Consider the following 21,015-nt stretch of genomic DNA (forward strand, 5'->3'; position numbering starts at 1 on the left):
TCAGGGCATCTCCTGTAGAACACGCTGAAGGCAACATGCACTGCTTTTCCATGTCACTGTGCAGTTGCTTTGATAGGAAGCTTGAGATTGATCTTGGCAAGCTTGTTGGATGGCAGAAGTGTCTTGTCTTCTTTATGTTTCCTGCCTAAGGACAACTGGTTTGGTTGCTCTGGGATTAACAAAAAGAAAAAAGAAAGTATTCACATTATTTCAGGCAATGAAGAAAAAGCCTTCAGCTGACGAAGGTATGCTGGCAGAAATGCTGGTGTGTTTGTGGAAGAATGTACTTCAGCTCTGGAGCAGGTGAAAAACAGCTTATAATACGGTTGACCAGAGGGTTAATTATATGGTTACTGCTGAAGTACCAAACCACAATCCTTCAGCAGATCAGCATTCAGGAATATACAGGTTTCTTAGACTAGGTCCTGGGCATGCATGTGGTCTAGAGAGGGGCAGGCAGCATGCTCACGTCAAAATGGTGAATAGCTTTCACTTCTTGCTTTTATCCTTTGTACTTCTTAAAATTGATCTATTTTGTGTTTACCTATTTAATCCTATCAGGAACAACTGAAGGAACTGGAGGAACTGGGACTGTTTAGCCTGGGGAGATGTTATTGCTCTCTTCCAATATCTGAAAGGTGCTTACAGCGAGAGTAGGGTTGGTCTCTTCTCACTGGTGACAGGACGAGGGGAAATGGCCTCAAGTTGTGCCACAGTAAATTTAGGTTGGACATTAGGAAACACTGTTTTACAGAAAGGGTAGTTAAGCACTGGAATAGGCTCCCCAGGGAGGTGGTTGAGTCACCATCCCTGGATGTGTTTAAGAGCCGTTTGGATGTGGTGCTCAGAGATATGATTTAGCAGAGGGTTGTTAGAGTTCGGGTACTATGGTTAGACTGAGGTTGGACTTGATGATCTTTGAGGTCTTTTCCAATCTGAGTGATTCAGTGATTCTATGATTCTACGATTGCTTTGGCATGAATACCAATGTTTTTGTTTAACTTAGCTGAGTTAAGTTAGATCTCACAAATAGCCAATCTGAAATTTCTCGGGGAAAGAAAACACAGGTGATCACTGATATGGTCTTTCATGGTGTTTGGAGCCAAGCAGTGCTACTGATAGCTGTTTCATTGCCAAAATTTCCCTTGCTTGGTCCATGGAAGGAATCCTGATTTTTACAGGGTTACCTGAAGTTTGCTCACACAGCAGCAAGAAGTTCTGGAGGAGTGGGCTGCTGTTATGCCTGCATGTCCGCCTGTTTAGAGACCTGCTGCATGGCTGTTACACAGCATGAGAAAAACACTTTTGAGTTAAGTGGCATTGTGAACATCCATAAAATTATTTAAGTATGTAAGTGCCGCAGGCTCAGGCCCCAGAGACTGTGCACTGCTGTGCAGAGTGGTGGGGGTTTGGTGGGGGCTCGGTTTTGTTTTCTGTTTTTCCACACATATTCATGATAGAAGGATAAATATTTGTCTAAACAACGGTACTCCGTGTTTTAGTTGTGGTCACTGGATCTGGGAGTGCTCGTTTCCTCTGAATGGATGATAATTTAGTTAAACGTTTTAGGGATAAATGTTTATCCTTCAACATAGGACCGAATGTGTCCATCAGAGGTGTTTCCATATCTGTCATTGTGTGTCACTGAACAAACCTAGTGACCCTTCTGCTCAATTAGATTTTCTTGAGCAACTTTCTGCATACAGAAATAAACTCCAGAGAAATCCTTTTTCCTTTCAGGAAGTCTCACAGTTCCCTTTCATCCCCTGCACTATTCTTTTTCACCTCTATCTTCTGGCAGCTTAGCACCGGTGATTCTCTTGGCTTTGGAGTGCCAAGTGCAACTCCAAAGGAGCAGATCTCGCAGAACAGATATGTCACTCAGCCATAGGTCAGAAGTGACAGGAGATGCTCCCAGCATCCAGCCTGCAAAGCGCCAGCCTGCAGCAAACAGACAGGAGAGTTAATTTATTGGATCCTAATTTGCTGTCAGTTTCTAGAGATCTTCTTCCTGATATCAGACCGCAATTCATTGAATTTCTGGAATGGAGAAGTTTATTTTCCTTCAGCCAGAATTTGAAGTTGACACAAGAGATAGGAGATGCAATCCTCTGGCTTGTGTTATAGGGGTCAGGATGGATGACCTCACTGCTGCCTCACTGCCTGTTTGTCTATGAGCTGCATTCTTGCACTTCAAAAGTTCATTCGCATTTCTCTTCATACAGAAAGTAGAATCTGCAGTAAATCCACTGTGGTTTCTTCTTAAAACAATACTTATCATAGCCAGTATAGAGGGATTATGACCATCCTCTTCACAGCCCACCACACTCGCTTTAAGCCTGTTGGTACGTTGCGATACATAGCCAACCTAAGTGTAAATGAAAGGTAACTCTGTAGGACGATGCTTTGTTTTTAATTTATTTTATTTTTTTCATCCTCTCACCTCCACAGTTCTAAATAAGTGGATTAAAGTCTTTGTAGAACTGCATTTGTTGTCTGGATCTCTCAGCACTGGTTGTAGGTTCATGAAAGTCTCTAATGCCATATAGAAAGAGCAAGCCCAATGGTTCCTAGACCATGCGCTCTGTAGACACCAAAGTAAATTGTCTTTCCATGCTCTGCAAAGAAAAGGCTTCATCCCCTCCCTCCCCCTCATTGTTAAAAAAAATATATTTTAAAAGATTTTGTGAAATTACACAGTGGTACAGGTGAGCCTGGGGGGAAAGGAAAGCATTTCTCTTTGGCATTTTACTCCTTCTTAGCTTTACTTCTTGGCTTTGTTACTGCTGAATGGCATGTAAGATTCAAAGCCACTCATTTTTCATCACTGTCATTAGTGTATAGTGTGACTTCTTTCTGCTTCCTCCTGAGATAAGTTATCAAAATACGTACTTTCCATGTTTTTATGCTACCTGCCAATCTAAAGGAAATTTGAGCTTTTAAATTCATCTGCTTTCATTCCTGATGAGTTCTAAAATTGAATTTAATCACTGGCTGGTCTTCTGGGAAGGTGCAACAGTTGTTAGAAAAAGTATACAAAAAGCACTTTACATCACATAATATCACATGCTTACTTTGGTTTGGTCTAAAGCTGCCTCCACTGTTCCAGCTCTGAAAGACCTTTTCAGGAAGGTCCATGCTGAAATCTGATATATGACACTACCCAGGAAATGATTTACTATATGTATTTATTATATGTGTCAATGTAAAATCTCTGCAGCTACCTGAAGGGTAAAGGGAAGGGTGAGGTGGGAGTCAACCCCTTCTCCATGTAACTAGTGATAGGACTAGAGGGAATGGCCTCAAGTTGTGCCAAGGGAGATTCAGGTTGGACATTAGGAAATATTACTTCTCCAAGACAGAAGCTGGAACAAGCTGCCCAGTGAGGTGGTGGAGTCACCATCCCTGTAAGTGTTCAAGAAGTGTTCAGATGTTGTACAGAGGGACGTGGTTTAGTGGGAAATATTGGTAATAGGTGAATGGTTGGAGTGGATGACCTTAGAGGTCTGTTCCAACCTTTGTGATTCTATGGTCCTTATAATGTGTATATACTCCATACATGAATAACATCACTGCACACCAAGCCCTCAAAAAGTGCTCGCCAAGCATTGGGAAGCATTGATGATCCTTTCCTATGGCATCTGCTTCAGAGGGTGTAGCAGTAGGTAATACATGTGAGAACATTGCTGTGCCACCTTATGAACTGGGGAGGAATCAAAAGTTACTTGTCCTCACTCTTCCTATTGCCAACAAGTGTAAGAATCAGTTGCAGGTTTAACAGATACAACTACATGAGTTAAAAAGCCACATTTAAAACAGAACGATACTGCTGCTCTCTGATATGTCTTCTGGGAGTTTGACTATCTCAGCTGCCACACTTTGTGCTTTGGCACAAAGGATGGCTGTTTTGACCCAGAGACCCTCTGGCCAGTCTTGTGGACAGGAGACTGGGCTAGATACCTTTAGGTGGATCAGTAAGTACCTTCTTGTGTTCCTTTGTACTCTTGATACCCTTTTGTTGCACATACACATTGTTTCTTAAAAAGCACTGGCCTTGCGCAAAGCTGGTGGACAGCCTTATAGCCAAAATGCCACACAAGAATGCGAACAGGCTCAGGATAAGACCTGCAGCTGAACACCCACCAGCAAGTAGCAAATTACCTTTTTATGTAGCAAACGCCGATCAGGTTCACAAGCAGTCCCAATAAGGGCTGATGATGTTACCAGTCTTTCAAGGTTATGTGACCATCAGGCATCCTTCCTGTTAACGCCTCTTTTCTCAGTAATTTATAAACCTCGGTGTCTTGGAAGCTGCAGCTGTTCAGCACAGAGCTGTCAGCACTTGCCTGGCTGTAGTTGGTGGGCATCACACACAGAATTGTCATCAGAATCCAGAGTTTTGTATCGATAGTGACTGCAATAAGCTACAACACACAGTTTTGTTTTTCCATTATGGCACTGAATTCACATTAATTACATTATTCTGAACTGACTTTTAAAACTCAATAAATTTGATAGATGAGTTGCTAAGGAAAAGAGTCCATCGTTATTATGATTACTTTTCTTACAGTACACTTTGAAATTACTCATCAGCAGTGCAGAGTGCTCCTACATGAGGACCACTAATCAAATTGTCTGATTAGGTGAAATTCTAGTCATTCAGCAGTTTCCTCGTGCCAATTTGCAATAATAATTTTTCCATCACTTCTGCTCAAGGAATCTCTCAACTGCTTCAGATATAATTTCATTTCTAAACTGACTGTGTAATTAAATAATACAGTATAGCCAGCAGTAATCTTTCCTCAAATTTAAATGTAAATGTTACCAGTTAACAACAGGAGCCATAGAATAATTGGCTGTGGCTAATTATGTATTATGTTGAAAAAATGTTAACATTATGGTTGTGAACTCAAGCACTTACAACTTGGGCAATGTCAGAATGAACGTTGCCCAGGCAACTTCCATTTTCCATCCATTTGCTTGCATGTGTGTTACACTTTTTAATTGCACAATCATGCTGGTTTTTTTTCTTCTTAAGTCCACTGCCTCATTCAGTAAACTAGTAATAAGCAAAGATTTCTTTTTATCTTCCTCATTAGGAGCATGCCTCTGAGCCTTGTTTAATTCAGATTATTCCAGCCTTACATAGGATTCATTTTTATTCATCTCTTCCTCTGTGTTTCTATGATGCTCTGTCTGTATCTGAGCACTATATCCAAAAGGGGTGTGTGTGTGAGTGTCAAGTTGCCTAACTTCCCATTGAGACAGGGCTGGAGTTTAACAACCCAGACTCCTGTGATAAGAATGCAGGCTACTTAAGTGATAAGAACCAAGGAATGCTAAGCATTTTTTAACTGGATCTGTGAAGGAGTTATTGGACTGAAATGCTTGTACCATCATCAGGCTTCTCTGAAACACATGTGTGCAGGTCCACAAGAAAAGAATTCATTCTCAAGCACTTCTGTACAACCTAATAGCATCATCATTCTGTGTCTTAGTTGTTCAATGGCTGTGTGTGTGTTTTTTCATATGAAGCTGCCAATCACTTGTTAAATCATTGATTTTTATGAAGTAGCATTTCCCAGGGTTGCTGTTACAAGTATTCCTGCTCCATACCTCTCTGATGTACTTAGGCACAAATGCTCAGCTCTCCTGTAAAGGTGCTGAACTTTGTAAAGGTGCTGAGGTGTTGTAGAAGCCAGGCCAGTTAGCTTGAACATTTTGCTGAGAAAAGCTAGGCAAACCCCAGCTTAAGTAGCTTGCTCCACATGCTTAAGCCAGGACGTAGGATGCATGCAGATTCTTTGTCAATCTGATGATATTTCTGCCTTCCAACTGTCTCTATACCCCAACCAACTTCTGAAAAAAGGTATATGGTTTAGTGCACAGTTGGTTTTTTAATTTGCTGTTAAATAACTTTTTCCTTATCTTTTAGATAATTACTGTTTACTCACAATATTCATTAAGATATGTTTTGTCGGCAAGTAGAGTTAATAAACCACAGAGAAAAGCAACATTGAAACATGCTAATTCATTGTCCCAAATATGCTGTGTACATTAAAAAAAAAAAAAAAAGTGCATCTGCAAAACATGTTGCATTTGAAGTAGTTTATTAAGCAAGAGAAATATTAATGGTGGTTAATTAAATTGAAGGATTAATTAATGAAATTGATTGATTGATTCTGCTGAGAGCCACATGCTGCATTCTGTAATGTGATTAATGCATCAGGCATGAAACCTGCCATTGCACTTGGACACTCTTGAATCTCTCTCCAGGAATTTATCTGGAGCTTTACATGCCAGCACCTACTGTAAACCTCTCCTAATGCTCTTTGCATTATTAGAATTAGTAGATCTCATTGTCCACCAACTGGATTCCATTCTCATTTTCAGCCTTAAAGAGGTTATTCCAAGTAAAGAAAAAGCACTCTCAGAACTTAATGAATGCAACTGAAAACCAGAAATGTCTGTAAGGTGGAGCTGGTGTGCTCTGTGACCTGGGTGATCCCTTGTGCGCTGTGTTCCTAATGGAGCTGAGGTCGTCGTTTTTCTTAACCCTAGAGACTGGAAGAGTCTGCAGTACTGACAACTAGAGTCACAGTGTTCGCACTGTTATTAAGAAAATAAGGAAATAAAGCTTGTGTGTATGGGTGTCTTGGTATATGACAGCATGACATAGCAGGAATCCAGCATGAAATGGGTTCATTTGACAGTCAGCACTGCAGCAGCTTCCTACCGAATTCCCTATATCATTAAAACAAAGCAGCTGCTAACTGGGAAAAAAAAAAAAAAAAAAAAAAAAAAAAAAGGAATAATTTATTGCATCATTTTAATATACTTGAGTTAGTTAATAGAAGAAAGAAATGGAGAAGAAAAGATGATCCAAGCCCATGTTCCAACCTGAGAGTAATTCCTGAAAAGATTATCACTCTGCAGCTGTCTGACCATTACTTTATACCATGACAATATTAGCTGTGTGACATCTACATCCAGTACACAGGGAATGTATAGCAAATGTTTAAAATTATAGCAGGCGAGGTGTATTTGCACGTTCTACAAGCACAAAGAATTTCTTTTCCTATACTGATAGATGACAGCCAAAATAATTCTCATGGACAGACATTTCAGCTGAAAGTGGATGAATGGAAATTGCTTAGCCTCAAACAAATACTCTTATGAGCAACGCTCCAGCACTGATTTACAGTCAGCTGCTGTCTGCTGTACAGGTGACAGAGGAACGCTCCAAGCATCTGCTTTCTGAACTGAAGCTGGGGCCCATCCTGGTCTCATGGAAATAAAGTAGGATATTTTTTGTCACAGATTTGGGGCAAGTGACCCACTTTTGGTGGAATCTTTTTGTTCCTTTGAGCTCTGGACACACAAGAGCTGTTTTAACATTACTGAGCCCTTAAACATTCCAACTATGTGCCTGCTAAATGTTTAGGTATTGCTATCAGCGGAATCATTTCCACAGAGTCCAATATTTGGTTCTGTAAGTGCTTGCTAATTACACAGATTTTTAGTGAGATACCTCAGCTATGTGCTAGCAGTTTCAGGAAGTGGGCTGTTCCATTCGCAGTTCTCTTCCTATTATATTAGCTGGGGAACATGCTCTCTGTTTAGGGCTAGTCATGGAAGAGTATTTGTTTTTGAAAGTTATACCACATGTTCCTAATGCTTTGTTTGCACAGCTGTAAGAAAAGATAATTTAATGGGAAGAATAGTCTCTCAAACAAGAAAGAACTGTCTTCCAAGATGGCCATTTCACTTCCTTTGTAGCACAATAGTGTGGGTGTAGGTTCATATTGGACATGCTTGTGTGTCAGAAATTAAAATCAATGTTTTTCTTATTATGCAGCATAGAAAAGGTTTGACATTGACAACACCTGCAGATCTGCTCTGTGTGACTGCACAAAAATGTAATTTAGTGACAGCTTGAAAAGCCATTTTGGTGTTACTTATTGTCATAAGTTTTCTGTAGGCAACCGTAGGAGGAGAACAAGAATTTCACATTGAAGGCAGCTGTGTAGATCTCTTATCATCTCTAAACAATAGGATGTATAGTTTGTAATAAAAATTATTCAGTTGTACTTTAAAAACATATATTTGTCTGAAGTGAAGAACAAGAGTTTAGTAGCATGTTTTCTTCAAATAAGGCCTATGGGTATGAAGTAGAGCTGATTTAAACATATTCCAGTGAATTATCTGAAGTTTAAAGAATAGATACTACTGATTGCAAGCCAGGAGTGGGATGAAATGAAACCATTTTAATAGGTGATGACAGCTCTGCCCTTGTGTGTGAGGGGGAAAGGCAGCATTCCAGAGAACAGCCCATCTGCAGCAGTCACTTGAACCCAGGTACAGCTCTGACTGTCAACCAGATCCTGGCAGTAAGGTCTCCTCTTGGCAAGGAGTATCATTCAAAGATCAGATCTACATTTTGGAAGGATAACCTAGGAAATTATTTTCTTTATTATTTCTGTTTACCCAGCTAAGCTGTGAGATGAAGGAAATGAGATTAGCATATTATCCTTGCTAAGGAGGGCTTGATGGTTGGGAGATTTTTTGTTTGAAGTTGTCTGGGTGATCAAACTGTATGCATGGGTTGGCATTAAGGATTAAGACCATCAAGAATAGCTGTTTAAAACTGATTCCTTCCAGAGCAATTTCGTTTGTGCAATGGTTTTACTTCACATAAAAATTCAGCAAGTATTTCATATGGCTTCAATATTTTACACTCATCTGCAAAAACAATTTATGCAGGTTGTGATCAGTTCTGAGAGGCTTTTTTTTTTAATAACAGCTATTAGATTAATTTATATGGGGAGAGATATAAAATCTGATATAAATTGAGAGGAGGGAAGGCAGGTTTGTCTACTATGAATAGCACATTTCAGACCTTGTTTTGTCCATAGCTTAGGAGCTCATAGTCGTGTCACAGAATACCTTCACTTTCTGAGTAAATGTTAACATGTGGAAAAGCAAAATCTTTCTTCACTGGGGAAAATCTTTGGTAGTGGTGTCAATTTTCCTCTTCCTGATCTTCCAGGACATTTAAAACAGCATGGCATAAATTTGTCTCTCCTTTTTCTTCCCTTTGTCCCCTCAAAAGCTAAGGCAGGAGCTTCTACTTCAGCATAATCATTTTATAGTGTCAGGACCAAGAGACAGAGAGCTGGATGTTCTCCTGAAGAAAGCTGACATCCACATCAAGTCCCTTGAAGGGTGGTGGCTTCACTTCAGTCCCCACTTGGGAGTCAGGGACTACTCTGACAGTTTGGCAGCCTTAGGCATGTTTGGTAATGTCCTTGCTTACAAAGCTAAGCCCAGTGGTCTTTATCAAACACCATCTTATCCAATATCTTTGAGGTTTTCTTGTCATTTCTGTTTTGCATTTCTATTTTTGTTTGTTGGTTTTTTTTTTTCTGACATCTTTCTTTTCTCTCTGGATATTGTTTTTCCCCCCATTTTCAGGCCTCATAGTTTAAAATTCCATAAAGCCATTTCACCCCCATTGCCTGTACCTTGCATTGCTCCTATTAGTTCACTATTCAGACTCTAAGGAAAGTTTTAATTCTTCTTTACATTTATTTCAAAGGGAGAGCAGCTTCCATGCCTATCTGTGTGCCATAGAGTCTCACTTGTGCCAGAGCAATGGGTGGAAATTACTAGTAGTAATGTTTGTGAAAGCTTTGGAAATTACATCATTAAACAGGAAGGTCACTGAACTTCCTGAACAATTCACAGTCAAAATCAATTAACTAATTAACTAGACTTTTTACTCTGCCTCTCAAAGAATTTTAGGATCTTTATTCAATCCAGTCACAAATGTTGGCTAACTGTGTTTTACATGACTACGTGTTAAAAATTCATAAGCATCTGCACTTGATGTGCTCTGACCCAAACATTAACAGAAGTGACAATGTTTCTGATGAAGAAAAGATCAGCAGAAATACTATTTTAATATAAAGTCTCAACAGAACAGTCTTTGTTGACCATGACCACGAGAACACTATGGGGTCTGGAAAGGACCTAAAAAGCTGATCCAGGCCATCCTCCTAAGATGTGTGCCAGATTCAACTTGGCTTAGATTGTTCCAGCATATTTAATTAATCTGTGATGAAAAATCTGATATTATAGACCTCGCATGACCTCATCAGCTTCCCCAGGCAGTCTGTTCCTCTATTCTCACAGCTAGAAAGTCCCGGACTTTCTTTGTGCAATTGTTTTTCATGTCCTCTATTCTTCAAACTGATTCTATTATAAGAGGGAAGGTTGAAGAAATATATGAAGTTATTTTGGTGGTAGAAAAAAAACACTTTGTTTGGTTGAGGCCCTTTCTGGCAAAGCCGAGTTTTTGCAGCTACCACTTCAGTCTGAGAGACTGGAATCATCTCTTCCAGCCAAAAGCACAAGTGTCCAAATTGGCATAGCTGTCTCAGCAAAACACCATTAGAAAATATCTGACCTAAGCACATGCTCATGTAATGTCAAGGCGCTACATTCTTTGCTCCACACAGACATTAACATGCATTTAATTTCAGAGAAGTTCTGGGTTAATGTCCCAGAACAAGTGAGAGTGGCAGATTCCTTTTGCTTGACTCCTTTGATTGTACCAATGCCCGAGGAATTTACTGGATGATATTTCAAGTAAATATGTGTTCATATGATAAATATTGGAAAAATGATAAAGTGTGCATGACATTGCTGGCCACAGGCAATGAGGCAGAAGTAAATTGTACTCACATATAAATTTCTCAAGAGGATATTCCTGGCCAGGCCCAGATCCATCAGTATTTAGGAGATCTGGAGTTATTCTTCCTACTGTGAATGCCATGTTTCCTTCTCTTCAGCTCTGGCTGAAGGGATTCTTAGACAGCATTTTTGAAGGATGTGTGGTTACACACCATGAAGATGTCAGCAATAAGGCTTTTCACTGCACAATTCTTGTCACTGTAGTTCAGTGGCTGCCATAAATCTTCACGTCTGGATATACTGGTGTACACATCTGTTTGCCTTGTGTAATAACACAAAGGGTTTCAGAACACATGCTTGTGTTTCAAAACAGCATGCTTATCTTACTCCTTCACCATGCCCGTTATGTATGAGAAGAAGCATCCCTCTTTGTGGGTTTTCTGAAGCACTTTGTATCTGGATATCTTCATGTCAGAAAACCAGTACCCAAGGAAAATACGGTGATGCTCTTTACACTGACATCAGGGGTACATATTTGTCTTTCTCACATTAGACTAAGTTGAACTCATTAAACTGTGGTAATGTCCATGTTCTCCTACTACAGTCTTAGCATGTATACTACACTACTCCACATTTTCCTGTTCTCTTTTTTAAAGCTGGGAAACATTTATAAAGATGTTAATGCTTTTAAGAGCTCCTGGTCATTGGATAGTCAACTGGGCCAGCCTTGAGGTTGTGATTCAGATGATTCTGAAGATATGTTGATGGAAAAAAACATGGATCTCTTCCCTAGAGTATACATTATCACCACAGTAGAGATCTGGAAACTGACAGTTCAACATCTGGAACAATATCCCTACCACACTCCAGGAAACTGTATTTAAACCACATTTAGCCACTTAGAAACCATGAGAGAGTTCTGTTGACTTGTAGAGCTCAACAACAGCGATCTTGCAATGCTCTATTTTTAAGTGTTTTGACATATCTTCAGATGGTTTAAGTGAGCATCGTCAATGAAAAAAAGCTTTTTAAAAATGCTAGAGAATTTGGATACTTATCAATGAAGTTTTTAAGCCAAAACCAAAAAGAAATTCAGGCATATCAGTTTTGTTGGTCCTAACACTGTAACTAATGAGCATTTAGTTATCCTTCTAAATGTACTGTAGATTTGATTTTTTTTTTTTTTAGAGTATTTTTTATTTACTTATGTTTTAGAGTTTTGAGCTGTTCTTGATAAGTGGAGGTTAACCTTTCCAGGCAATACTGTCATCATGGTACCATTTACATCCAGCACCTCTGTGTAGGGCAGAATTTGCTAAAATACTTCACTATATTAGGGCAGAAAGCAGCCTTCTCCATCACCCTCTTTATCTTCAGCTTCAGGATGTGAGCTGACTTCTTAAGACACCCCCAAAACACTTAAACTAAAATAAAAATATTGTAGACATTCTCATAATTCATTTCTGAGAGCTATTTGTGTATGAATTTGTGGGTTATTGACAGGGTTATCTAGTGGCCAGCTTTCACGGTGTGCTTGATAATGGTATCACAAAGTACCATACTTCACAGGATCATTTCTACATTTTACTGTATTTTCAAGAAGGCAAATTAGTTTGCATGTTTTTTTGTTTGTTTGTTTTTTGGTTTTTTTTTCCTACTAACAGTTGTTACTGGGGAAACAGGTGAGAATTCATCAGGGCATCAGTACACAGTGAACCCGCAGGTGTGATATTAGGTTATGTGAAAATCATTCCTGTTATTTAGTAAATGTCACGGCATCACTACCTGTATTATACCCATTCCAGGATTTCAGAAGAGGAGGAAGAATTGATAATACACAAAATGCTAAAGTATTTCATTTTTTGTTTCTTTGTTCTGATTATTTTCAGTCTTGGAATTGAACCAAGTGATTATTCCCACTTACGGAACTGTGCCAGATCAGCAAAACCTTCATACTCCAGAATGGGTGGGTACTTCTTTACTTTAACTATAACTACCAATCACTTTCCTCTTGTGTAGGTCTTCAACAACAGATTCCAACAGAATAGCATGCCATTGCATTTGCAGCACTGACTTCATTTGTGTGACTATGCTATATCTCTGTTTCCCTAAAGATACCTGAAGTCTTTGGCTCAGGTGTAAGAGTGCAGGTTGAGACAGTCACTAATCACAACTGAAAGTGACTAAATCAGTTACACATATATATTCACTATAAACTAGTAGACACACACGCACTTCCTTTCTGTATATGGTTTTGTGTCTGCATGTACAGGATTTCTGTGTGCTTGTACAAGGATAAATACATGCATACACCCTACGTATAAACACACCTACCCTGTAAATTCAGACACACCCAGATATTAGCTGGCCAGTGTGAGTTCAGGGTTTTTATCAGAGAAAGTTGGAAAGCAGCAGAGACTGAGCTGTCAAAAAAAGGAGAAAGAACTGGAGGTCACTCTTCCCTTTAACCAAAGTTCAATTTCCCCAACAAATCTAAGGTTTTCTACAGTTATCAGGCTTCTGGCCCCAGCTGAAGATCTCCTGCTTCAGTTCCCATTTATCTTTAAGGTCTTGCCTACTGACCCTAACAAGCTCTACCAATTAATTTTGAGCACCTAAAAGCTGGTCATGGTTTTCACATCCATTCAAGAAATTGCAGTAATGATGCCATAAAGTAACGACATCTAGAGCTGGTTCTCAGTCAGCTTTTCCACAGTGTCCACTCCATGTTAGAACATCCAGGGTACTTTCAGTGGCCAAAATGGTTGAATAAAATTCAGTTCTACCTAGCCTGCCCATGAAGTAGATATGCACTGCTTCACACAGGTGTAGCTAGAAATGGAAACTAAATAAGAAGCCTAGCCTTAAGGTATTGCGTAGAAGGAAGTGCTCTACCAATTGTCTAAATTTAGATTATGCTGTCTAGCTGGGTGTGCTTTGAGAAACTGATTCAGCAAGGTTGTACATGTGGCAGAAAATTGCAGGAAAAGTATTAGAGGTCTTATGCAGAGAAACTGAATGTAGTCCCAAGTGACTGGATTTTAACTTGTTTGTACTATAGAGCTTCTGTGCAAGACTTATGAGATTGTATACATCCAGCTTTTTGTCTATTTGCAGTGTCAAAGGGGAGTGCCTACGTCCTGTTTGCATTAGCACAATGTAGTTATATATGGGCCCTAGGGTATTGCTCTCCTAAGAGAGAGCCTTTGCCAAGCACTCCAGAAAACCCAGTGTCTTAGACTAGAATTCCAGATTTGGGAGCCAGGCAACAGTTTTGACTAAGATTCCTCAGTGATCCATGTAATCACTGTTGAATTCAGATTATAATTTAACTGTTGCTTTCTCTCCAGGGAGATCTTGTGAAATTTAATTTCTTTACATTTGTATGAGTAGAATATTGAGATTATACAAGGAGAATGCCATAGAAATAGAAGGAAATCCTCATTGTAGGTGTTCAGACTACTTAACAAAATGGGCATTGAATAAAGAAGACAAAAAATGTTGTAATATATGGCTGTGCAACCAAACCATGCATCATGCACAGCATATAAGGACAACAGAGTTACATAGACAGCCTTCATCCAAGCACTTCCCAGCTCTTGGATGTTTTGCTAGTCATCCTTAGCTGCTCCATCAGTGGATAGCTTGAATTTGGATTTGATAGTAAACACAGTTCTGAGATTCAGCATCTGCAGAGGAAATTCTTTGCCATTAACTGGCTTCCAGTTGTGTTAATGCTGTTCCTCAGACATGATTTCTGCAGCAGAAAGGCTTCAGAGAATTCTGAAGCTCTGGATGCTTCTGCATTTGGAAAAGAAGGAAAGGTGCTGAAAAATGTGTTTTCGGGGAGTACTGTCTTCGCCTTAATTGAGAAATGAGGGCATGTGGTCTGTTTGCAGGCAGGACGAGCTGGGATTCCTCCCGCAGCCAGCAGCTGTATGTGGGCTCAGGCAGGAAGTCCAGTGGGTGTCTTATCTAAAATTAGATCTAGGGGTGAGGCTCCCCAGTGCCTGCCCAGTTACCAGCTGGTAGAAATACATGGCAGTAGTGATGCCGTGTGTATTTTTACTTGTAAAAAATCTTTACTCTCAGCTTGTTTCAATTTATTAGATGCCAAAAATGTCTTTATACATAAAGGCACTGAGAAAAGTATCTTCTGATTCAGAACTTGCTAATAATCTCATTGTTGCTAAGAACAGAACTGAAACAGTCCTTTGTTGTTATTAGCAAATATGAGTCATGAGGGAGAATGCTGAGTGCACAGCAGTTATTGCCCTATGAAGGCACACACCAATATTAGTTTCTCATGGCATGCAAATGAACTTATAACCTGCAGAAGCAAATGCTTACATTGGTCCTGGTGTCAGAGCAGATGTCTCTAGTGGTCACTCAGAATAGAAAGTAATTAAACATCATATTATGTAGCAGTAATAATAATTAAGACTTCACATTTCTGTAACATTTTCACCAGAGGAGCTCAAAGCACTGTACAAATAATGATGTTTCACAATATCCTCGTCATATTCTGTGTTATCTTTTTAAATACATGATTGGAAGAGAAGTATCCTGAGGCCTGCAGGGAGAAATAATCATGCCATTGAGTAGCACCATGACATTCCCACCAAGGCCAAACCCGCTGCTACCATGCAGCCTGTGGTGCTGTGCCAGGTAGGTTGTGTGCTGCAGGGCTCTGTGCTGGGACTGGATCCCCATAGATGCCTGTTAGTGAAGGCCCTGTTAGAAAGCCATCCTGGTAACATGCGAGGAATCCTGAGGAGCTCAGGGGCTTAGTGTTGGTTCCACCACCAGGGTTTGGTCCCTCGGACTGAAGCACCAAGCTGCTGGGAGCCAGGGGCGAGGAGTTCTGGGCCAAGCACACGCGTGTGCCAGGGCTGGCTGGGCTGGGCCTGTGCCTTCATGGCCCTTGCACATTAGTCTGTGTGGTGCCTCACACCCTGCATCCCCCTGTGCTGGTTGGGAACACCAAGGCACCATGGCTGTGGAACAGCACTTTTGATGTTAAAAGCAGTGCCTTCACTATACACATTTCTGTGCTTTTTGTTGCTGCACTCATTATCCACTGATCCATATCCTGATGTGACCTGAAGCACAGAAATGCATTTCCCTCACTTTGCAGGCCTCACTGCCTCTAGGTGAGCTCCCACAGAGGTACCCAAAGTGTTTCAGCTTCCTCCTGCTAATAAAGCAGCAAGTGGCTCCCTGTCTCTCTGGTGGCAATGATTGTACAGCACTCTGCAAAGTACTAAATATAATTAGTACTTTACAGCTAAAGGTATTTTTTGTGTATTTATTAATGTTGTTAATCAATATTAACCTGCTATCCACTTGGGTATCATTATAACATTAAGGTGCACAACCAGTTGTCTCCCTCAGTACTTAAAATGATTAGACTGAGGCTAAGAAAATTAGAAAGTGCTGTAAATAGACCCCATGTTTGCTTCTTCCAGAACAAAGAGGTATCAATGGACCTGTTCATTATTTTCAGAGATAATGTGCTGCTGATACTTAAGGAAAATTATGGATTGGAATTTCAGCCTCCATTAACTTGTGTGTGTGTGTGCACAAAGTTGTGTATTCACCTGATAATAACATTTGTAAGGTTGTCAAATAATATTACATATTTGAGAAAAGAAAACACAACCCACTGTCTCCAAGGAATTATTAACTTCAGTGTATAGCACATCTTTTTAGTTTCCAGCCCTGTTTTTCCCCCAGTAATCACGTTGAATAATATATGATTTTTCATTACAAACTATCCAGTAGGGATTATAAGACATACCACACATCTGAGTTAATGTAACTGTCAGAACTTTAACCATTGCATTCCCTTTCGTGTTTTACTTCTTACTTTTAATTGCAGCACATTAAATTTTATGTTACAATTGATTTGTATGGGTCTTAATCTTATCTCTTAAGTATTCAGACTTAATGAGTCAATTCTTTATTACTTTGTTGTTATATGAAGCATTTATTGATAGGCTGATGGGACAGTGGAAATTACATCTAAGAAGTTAGTTTCATGGGTATGAACCCAAGTCTGTCCAGGTTTGTGCAGTCCAGTATTGAGTAATCTTTCAGCTCTATTCAATAATATATACCTGTAGTTTGATATATGTAGAAAAGTACATATATGGAAACATGTATAAACTTATGTCCACAAAAACACATATGTAAGCCAATTCATGGGTCAGGATACTGATTAATGGGAATTCTCTGCAGCTGGTTATTGCCATTCCAGTTAAGCCAGTTATTGCTGAGTTACAAACTGGCTGTAAATGCCTGAAAGTGACTAGGTGTAAGGGAAAAACACTCGGTGAGGTTACATAATCACAAATTAGGAAAAGCTTGATCTTACATTTGCTATTTGCTGTTTTGTTCTTTTCTATCCTGAGCACAGGTCATATAGGAAGAATGACCTAAAGATGTAACAAAAGAACTTAAAATCTCTTACTACTTCTGTGCTTTAAAGTGCTTAAATTTCACAGCTAGACTCTTTCTCTTTAGACAAAAGTTAGAAGATGTCTGTTTCTAAAATTTACTCGGACCTCTTCCTCTTTTGAATATCTTTCTGGTTTAGTAGCTGGTAATGCTTCCTCTTCTTAGTCACTGTCATAAGTCTGGGCTCTGTATTTACAGCATTGCAACACAGGGCAGTTTCAGCCAGGAACAGAGCCTTCTGGGTTCCCAGCAGAGCATGGGGGATGTAGGGGATGTGTTTGGGGGCCAGCTGGCTTCAGCCCTTGTGCCTTTTTACCTTGTGATTTTTTTACCCCAGTTCATACCACATTCAGACAGTGATGCCTGGGCTCTGTGTGCTCACAGTGCAGCACATAGGTTTATCTCGGGCTTATCAGTGTCCAGCTCCATTTTCAGCCCTGAAGCTAATGAGAAGCATCAGCCCTGCAGCCAAGCAGGTCAGCAGCTCTGTGTGTAACAGGGCATCAGGACATCACATTTTTCCTGACTGCATCTCTTCTGAGCACAGCGTGTGATGCTCATGCTCAGACTACTAGGAGTGGGAGGTAACTCCAGATGGGAGACATACAGAAGTGCCCACCTGGGAGCTACATGTCTTAAGCTCTCACTGCAGACAGATCTAGAGTGTCCAAGCACTGGTATGTAGTGCAGCTTTACACTGCCTTTACATTAGCCTGTAGTCACCAGAGTCTAGGGCATAATAATTCTAATCAAATATAATCATCTGTATTGTCCCATTACTATGAATTATTTGTAGATACTGGGTACTGAGTTAACTGTTCTGTAATTTCCCAGTTGTAATTTTTTTTTTCGTGCTTTGGACATGGTCTGGTCTTTTTGTCAGCCCTAGCAGATAAACATAAAGAAAGTTCATAGAATTATTGAAGCTGGAAGAGACCTCTAAGATCATCTAGTCCAACCATCCACCTACCACCAATATTGCCCAGTAAATCATAGTCATAAGTACTACATCTCCCCTTACCTTAAACACCTCCAGGCACAGTGATGCCACCATTTCTCCAGGCAGTCTCTTCCAATGCCTAACCACTCTTTCATCTTGGTTGTGTTTTAAATGAGACTGAAAACGGTAGCAGCAAGCTAAATGTTACACCTTTCGCTAGTCCTTAGTTGGAAGAAGTCTCATGAGAATCAAGCCTGCTTATTCAGTGGGACTGCTGCAGTTCTACTTCTAGTGAATAGAAAAATCTGCATCTGTGATTTGCTTTGGGCAGTAGAGATGCTCAGTGCCGTTGTGGTCCATCAATGCCATCTGACAGTTTAAACCATTCCTCCTAACCCATTACAGTGTGCATCTGTCTGTTGATTTGGTGGCTCTGTATGGATGCTTCCTGAGTGCTAGGCCAGGCTGTGAAACTAATTCGTGATGTATCTGTGTGCAGTCTCAAACCTCTTAGCAGATGTAGGATTCAAAGGGAACTGTTGGAACCAAGAATCTGTTCAAACTGATGAAGCAAATAAGTTAACAGAACGTCTTTGTATATACAACAAGAAAAACTGAGTCTAAACTCCCCTCAGTTCATTTGAAATACATAATTTTTGTTTTAATTATGGAGAGATGCATTTTGGTCAACTGTTTTGACAGAGCCAATAAAGAGTAACAAAATAGTCTACAGAGAGAGGTCTAGAATAAAACTCATAGGGAAAATTTGTTTTGGAAAAACTGTTATATTGTTGCTAAAATGCCATTTGCCCCTTGGAACTGGGATGCTCCTGACAGACTGTTACCATTCTTGTTCATTTTACCAGCATCAAAGAGAAAACAATTCAAGCTGCAGGTGGGAGCCTCTGAGACCTCAACCACATTTCCCTGATTTTTATCTGTGGACCAGGCAACCCAGAGTTCCCCAAACTGTATGCTGGGTGGCTGATATGCCTGGCACCCCTAATACAGTTTGGTCTTCATTGGTACAGAGATTTCAGGGAGATTAAATCTAGGAATCTTTTCAGTGAACCCAAAGGCACAGTATGTTCTTGAAATTATTTTGGGGCATTTTGCTCGTCTGAACTTATTGAAGGCCACTGTGCTTGTCCAGCCATCTGAAAGGGCTTCTCAACAGTTCTGCATAGAAGTCAGCTTTTGAATTTTACCACCTCTAATGCAATGTTGAGTCCACTTTCAGACATATGACATCCACTAACATTAGTGGCACTACCCATAGTAATATAACGTAAGGATCTGGCCAGGTATCTTGGAGTTTGCTACTCAGTGCACAACATGACAAATACTAATAACATTACAATTATATATTAACTGAGAGGAGGGGTTGTAACATGTGATAGTGCCCACAGAGTATTCCAATAAACTCCAAAACCATTACTACAAAAACATTCTTGAACAGTCAAGTTACGCCATCATCAATGTGTCTGTATCATTACACACATTAAGATGTTTTTAGTGGATATGACAATCTTTTCTACTTGTCTCTGAGGACCAGATAATGGCTTATAGATATATTAGTACTTTTGAATTGGGCATATATTTTAACATGATGGATGTGTGGTATTCAACAATATTTTCTACTTGCTGAGATTTTGTTAACAAAAAGGGGAAAATAAATTCACAGAGGAGGTGTCCATTTTGAGAGCACATCTGCAGCCTGACCATGTTCTTTATTCTCAGGGTAATTATTGTTTTGAACATTAGCATGCATTAAGTGACTGTTTTTTGTTGCTGTTGTTGGTTTTTTAATTGCAGAGATGCTTAAACTTCCAGCAGGTACAGGGACAGATGGGAACATGCTAATTCTGAGACTCCCATCAGGAGACAACATATCTTGTAGACAGAATATTGTATCATGACAGCATGCAAATTACTTGACAGATGCGTTATTCAGATGTAGTGCTACATCCCAATGCTCCTCCCATTGCCAAAAGCTTTTATGCTATTTTAAAGAAAAAAATTAGGTTAAAGTTTTGCTGTCTTTATGTCATGAAGAGATCTGCCAAATTCGTCAGGATGATTTTTTTTCTCCAATTTACACCATACTAATTGTGATTCACTTTGGACTTCTTACTATGCGTGCCTTAATACATAATAATGAATAAAGAATTTCTCTTTTTACTGAAATACTGTGTAACAGGAAGGAAGGAAGGAAGCAATGAATAAAATTCTTTGAATTAACCTAACCTATCTGCCTTACAGGCTGATTTTGATAATAAGCCTGACTCCTTGTTCTTCAGCGATGGGCAGCGAAGAATTGACTTTGTTTTGGTGTATGAAGATGAAACAAAAATGACTCATAAGAGGAGTAATCATAAAAAGCAAAAGGTAAGTTATTTTTTGTATAAATTTGATCATCTGTTGGGTGCTAGAGCAGTGAACATAAAGGACAGTGCCCTTAACCAGAATGGCAGTTGCATTGTCCTGTTGTGGGAGTACTCCTGAGAGCTGTAAGACAGGCTCACAAACCAAGCACCGTGTCCATCAGCATGTGCTGAGGGACATCCAAGCATGCTCCTTGGAGGGAACCCTTCCAGAGGTGTGAGCAGAAAAATACTGGAACCAGGATCATAGTTAGAGATAGACGCAAAAACCTTCAGACTATGGCAACTTTCTTTATCTACAGTGCTTGAATTAGGCCCCCAATGGACTTTGGTATTAAAACCAAAGAGTATTCAGGATAAGCATGGAAGAGCCAGCTGACTGATTTGCCACTGGGGAAGAGTAAGAGTGAAAAGGCCATAGCTAAGCTGGTTGATACTCCTTACACAGTGCTGTCATTGGCACTGTGAGGGCAGCTGTAAGAAATGTGGTTAGTAGGGCTCTAGAGAGTCCTGCAGTGGGTGGATGTTGAATTACAC

At 39.9% G+C, this 21,015-nt stretch overlaps 1 protein-coding gene across 1 annotated transcript in view; it reads left to right on the plus strand.

The window, feature by feature from the left end:
- Nucleotides 1-21,015, plus strand: part of ANO6 (anoctamin 6) — a 63,384-nt gene that overhangs the window by 9,354 nt on the left and 33,015 nt on the right. The window contains exons 2-3 of the mRNA XM_015854917.2: nt 12,585-12,661; nt 20,357-20,482. Of these exons, the coding sequence (XP_015710403.1) occupies nt 12,585-12,661; nt 20,357-20,482 (203 nt within the window). The remainder of the gene's footprint in view (nt 1-12,584; nt 12,662-20,356; nt 20,483-21,015) is intronic.

Source organism: Coturnix japonica, chromosome 1 (genome assembly GCF_001577835.2).
Source record: "Coturnix japonica isolate 7356 chromosome 1, Coturnix japonica 2.1, whole genome shotgun sequence".
In the NCBI taxonomy this organism is placed as follows: domain Eukaryota; kingdom Metazoa; phylum Chordata; class Aves; order Galliformes; family Phasianidae; genus Coturnix; species Coturnix japonica.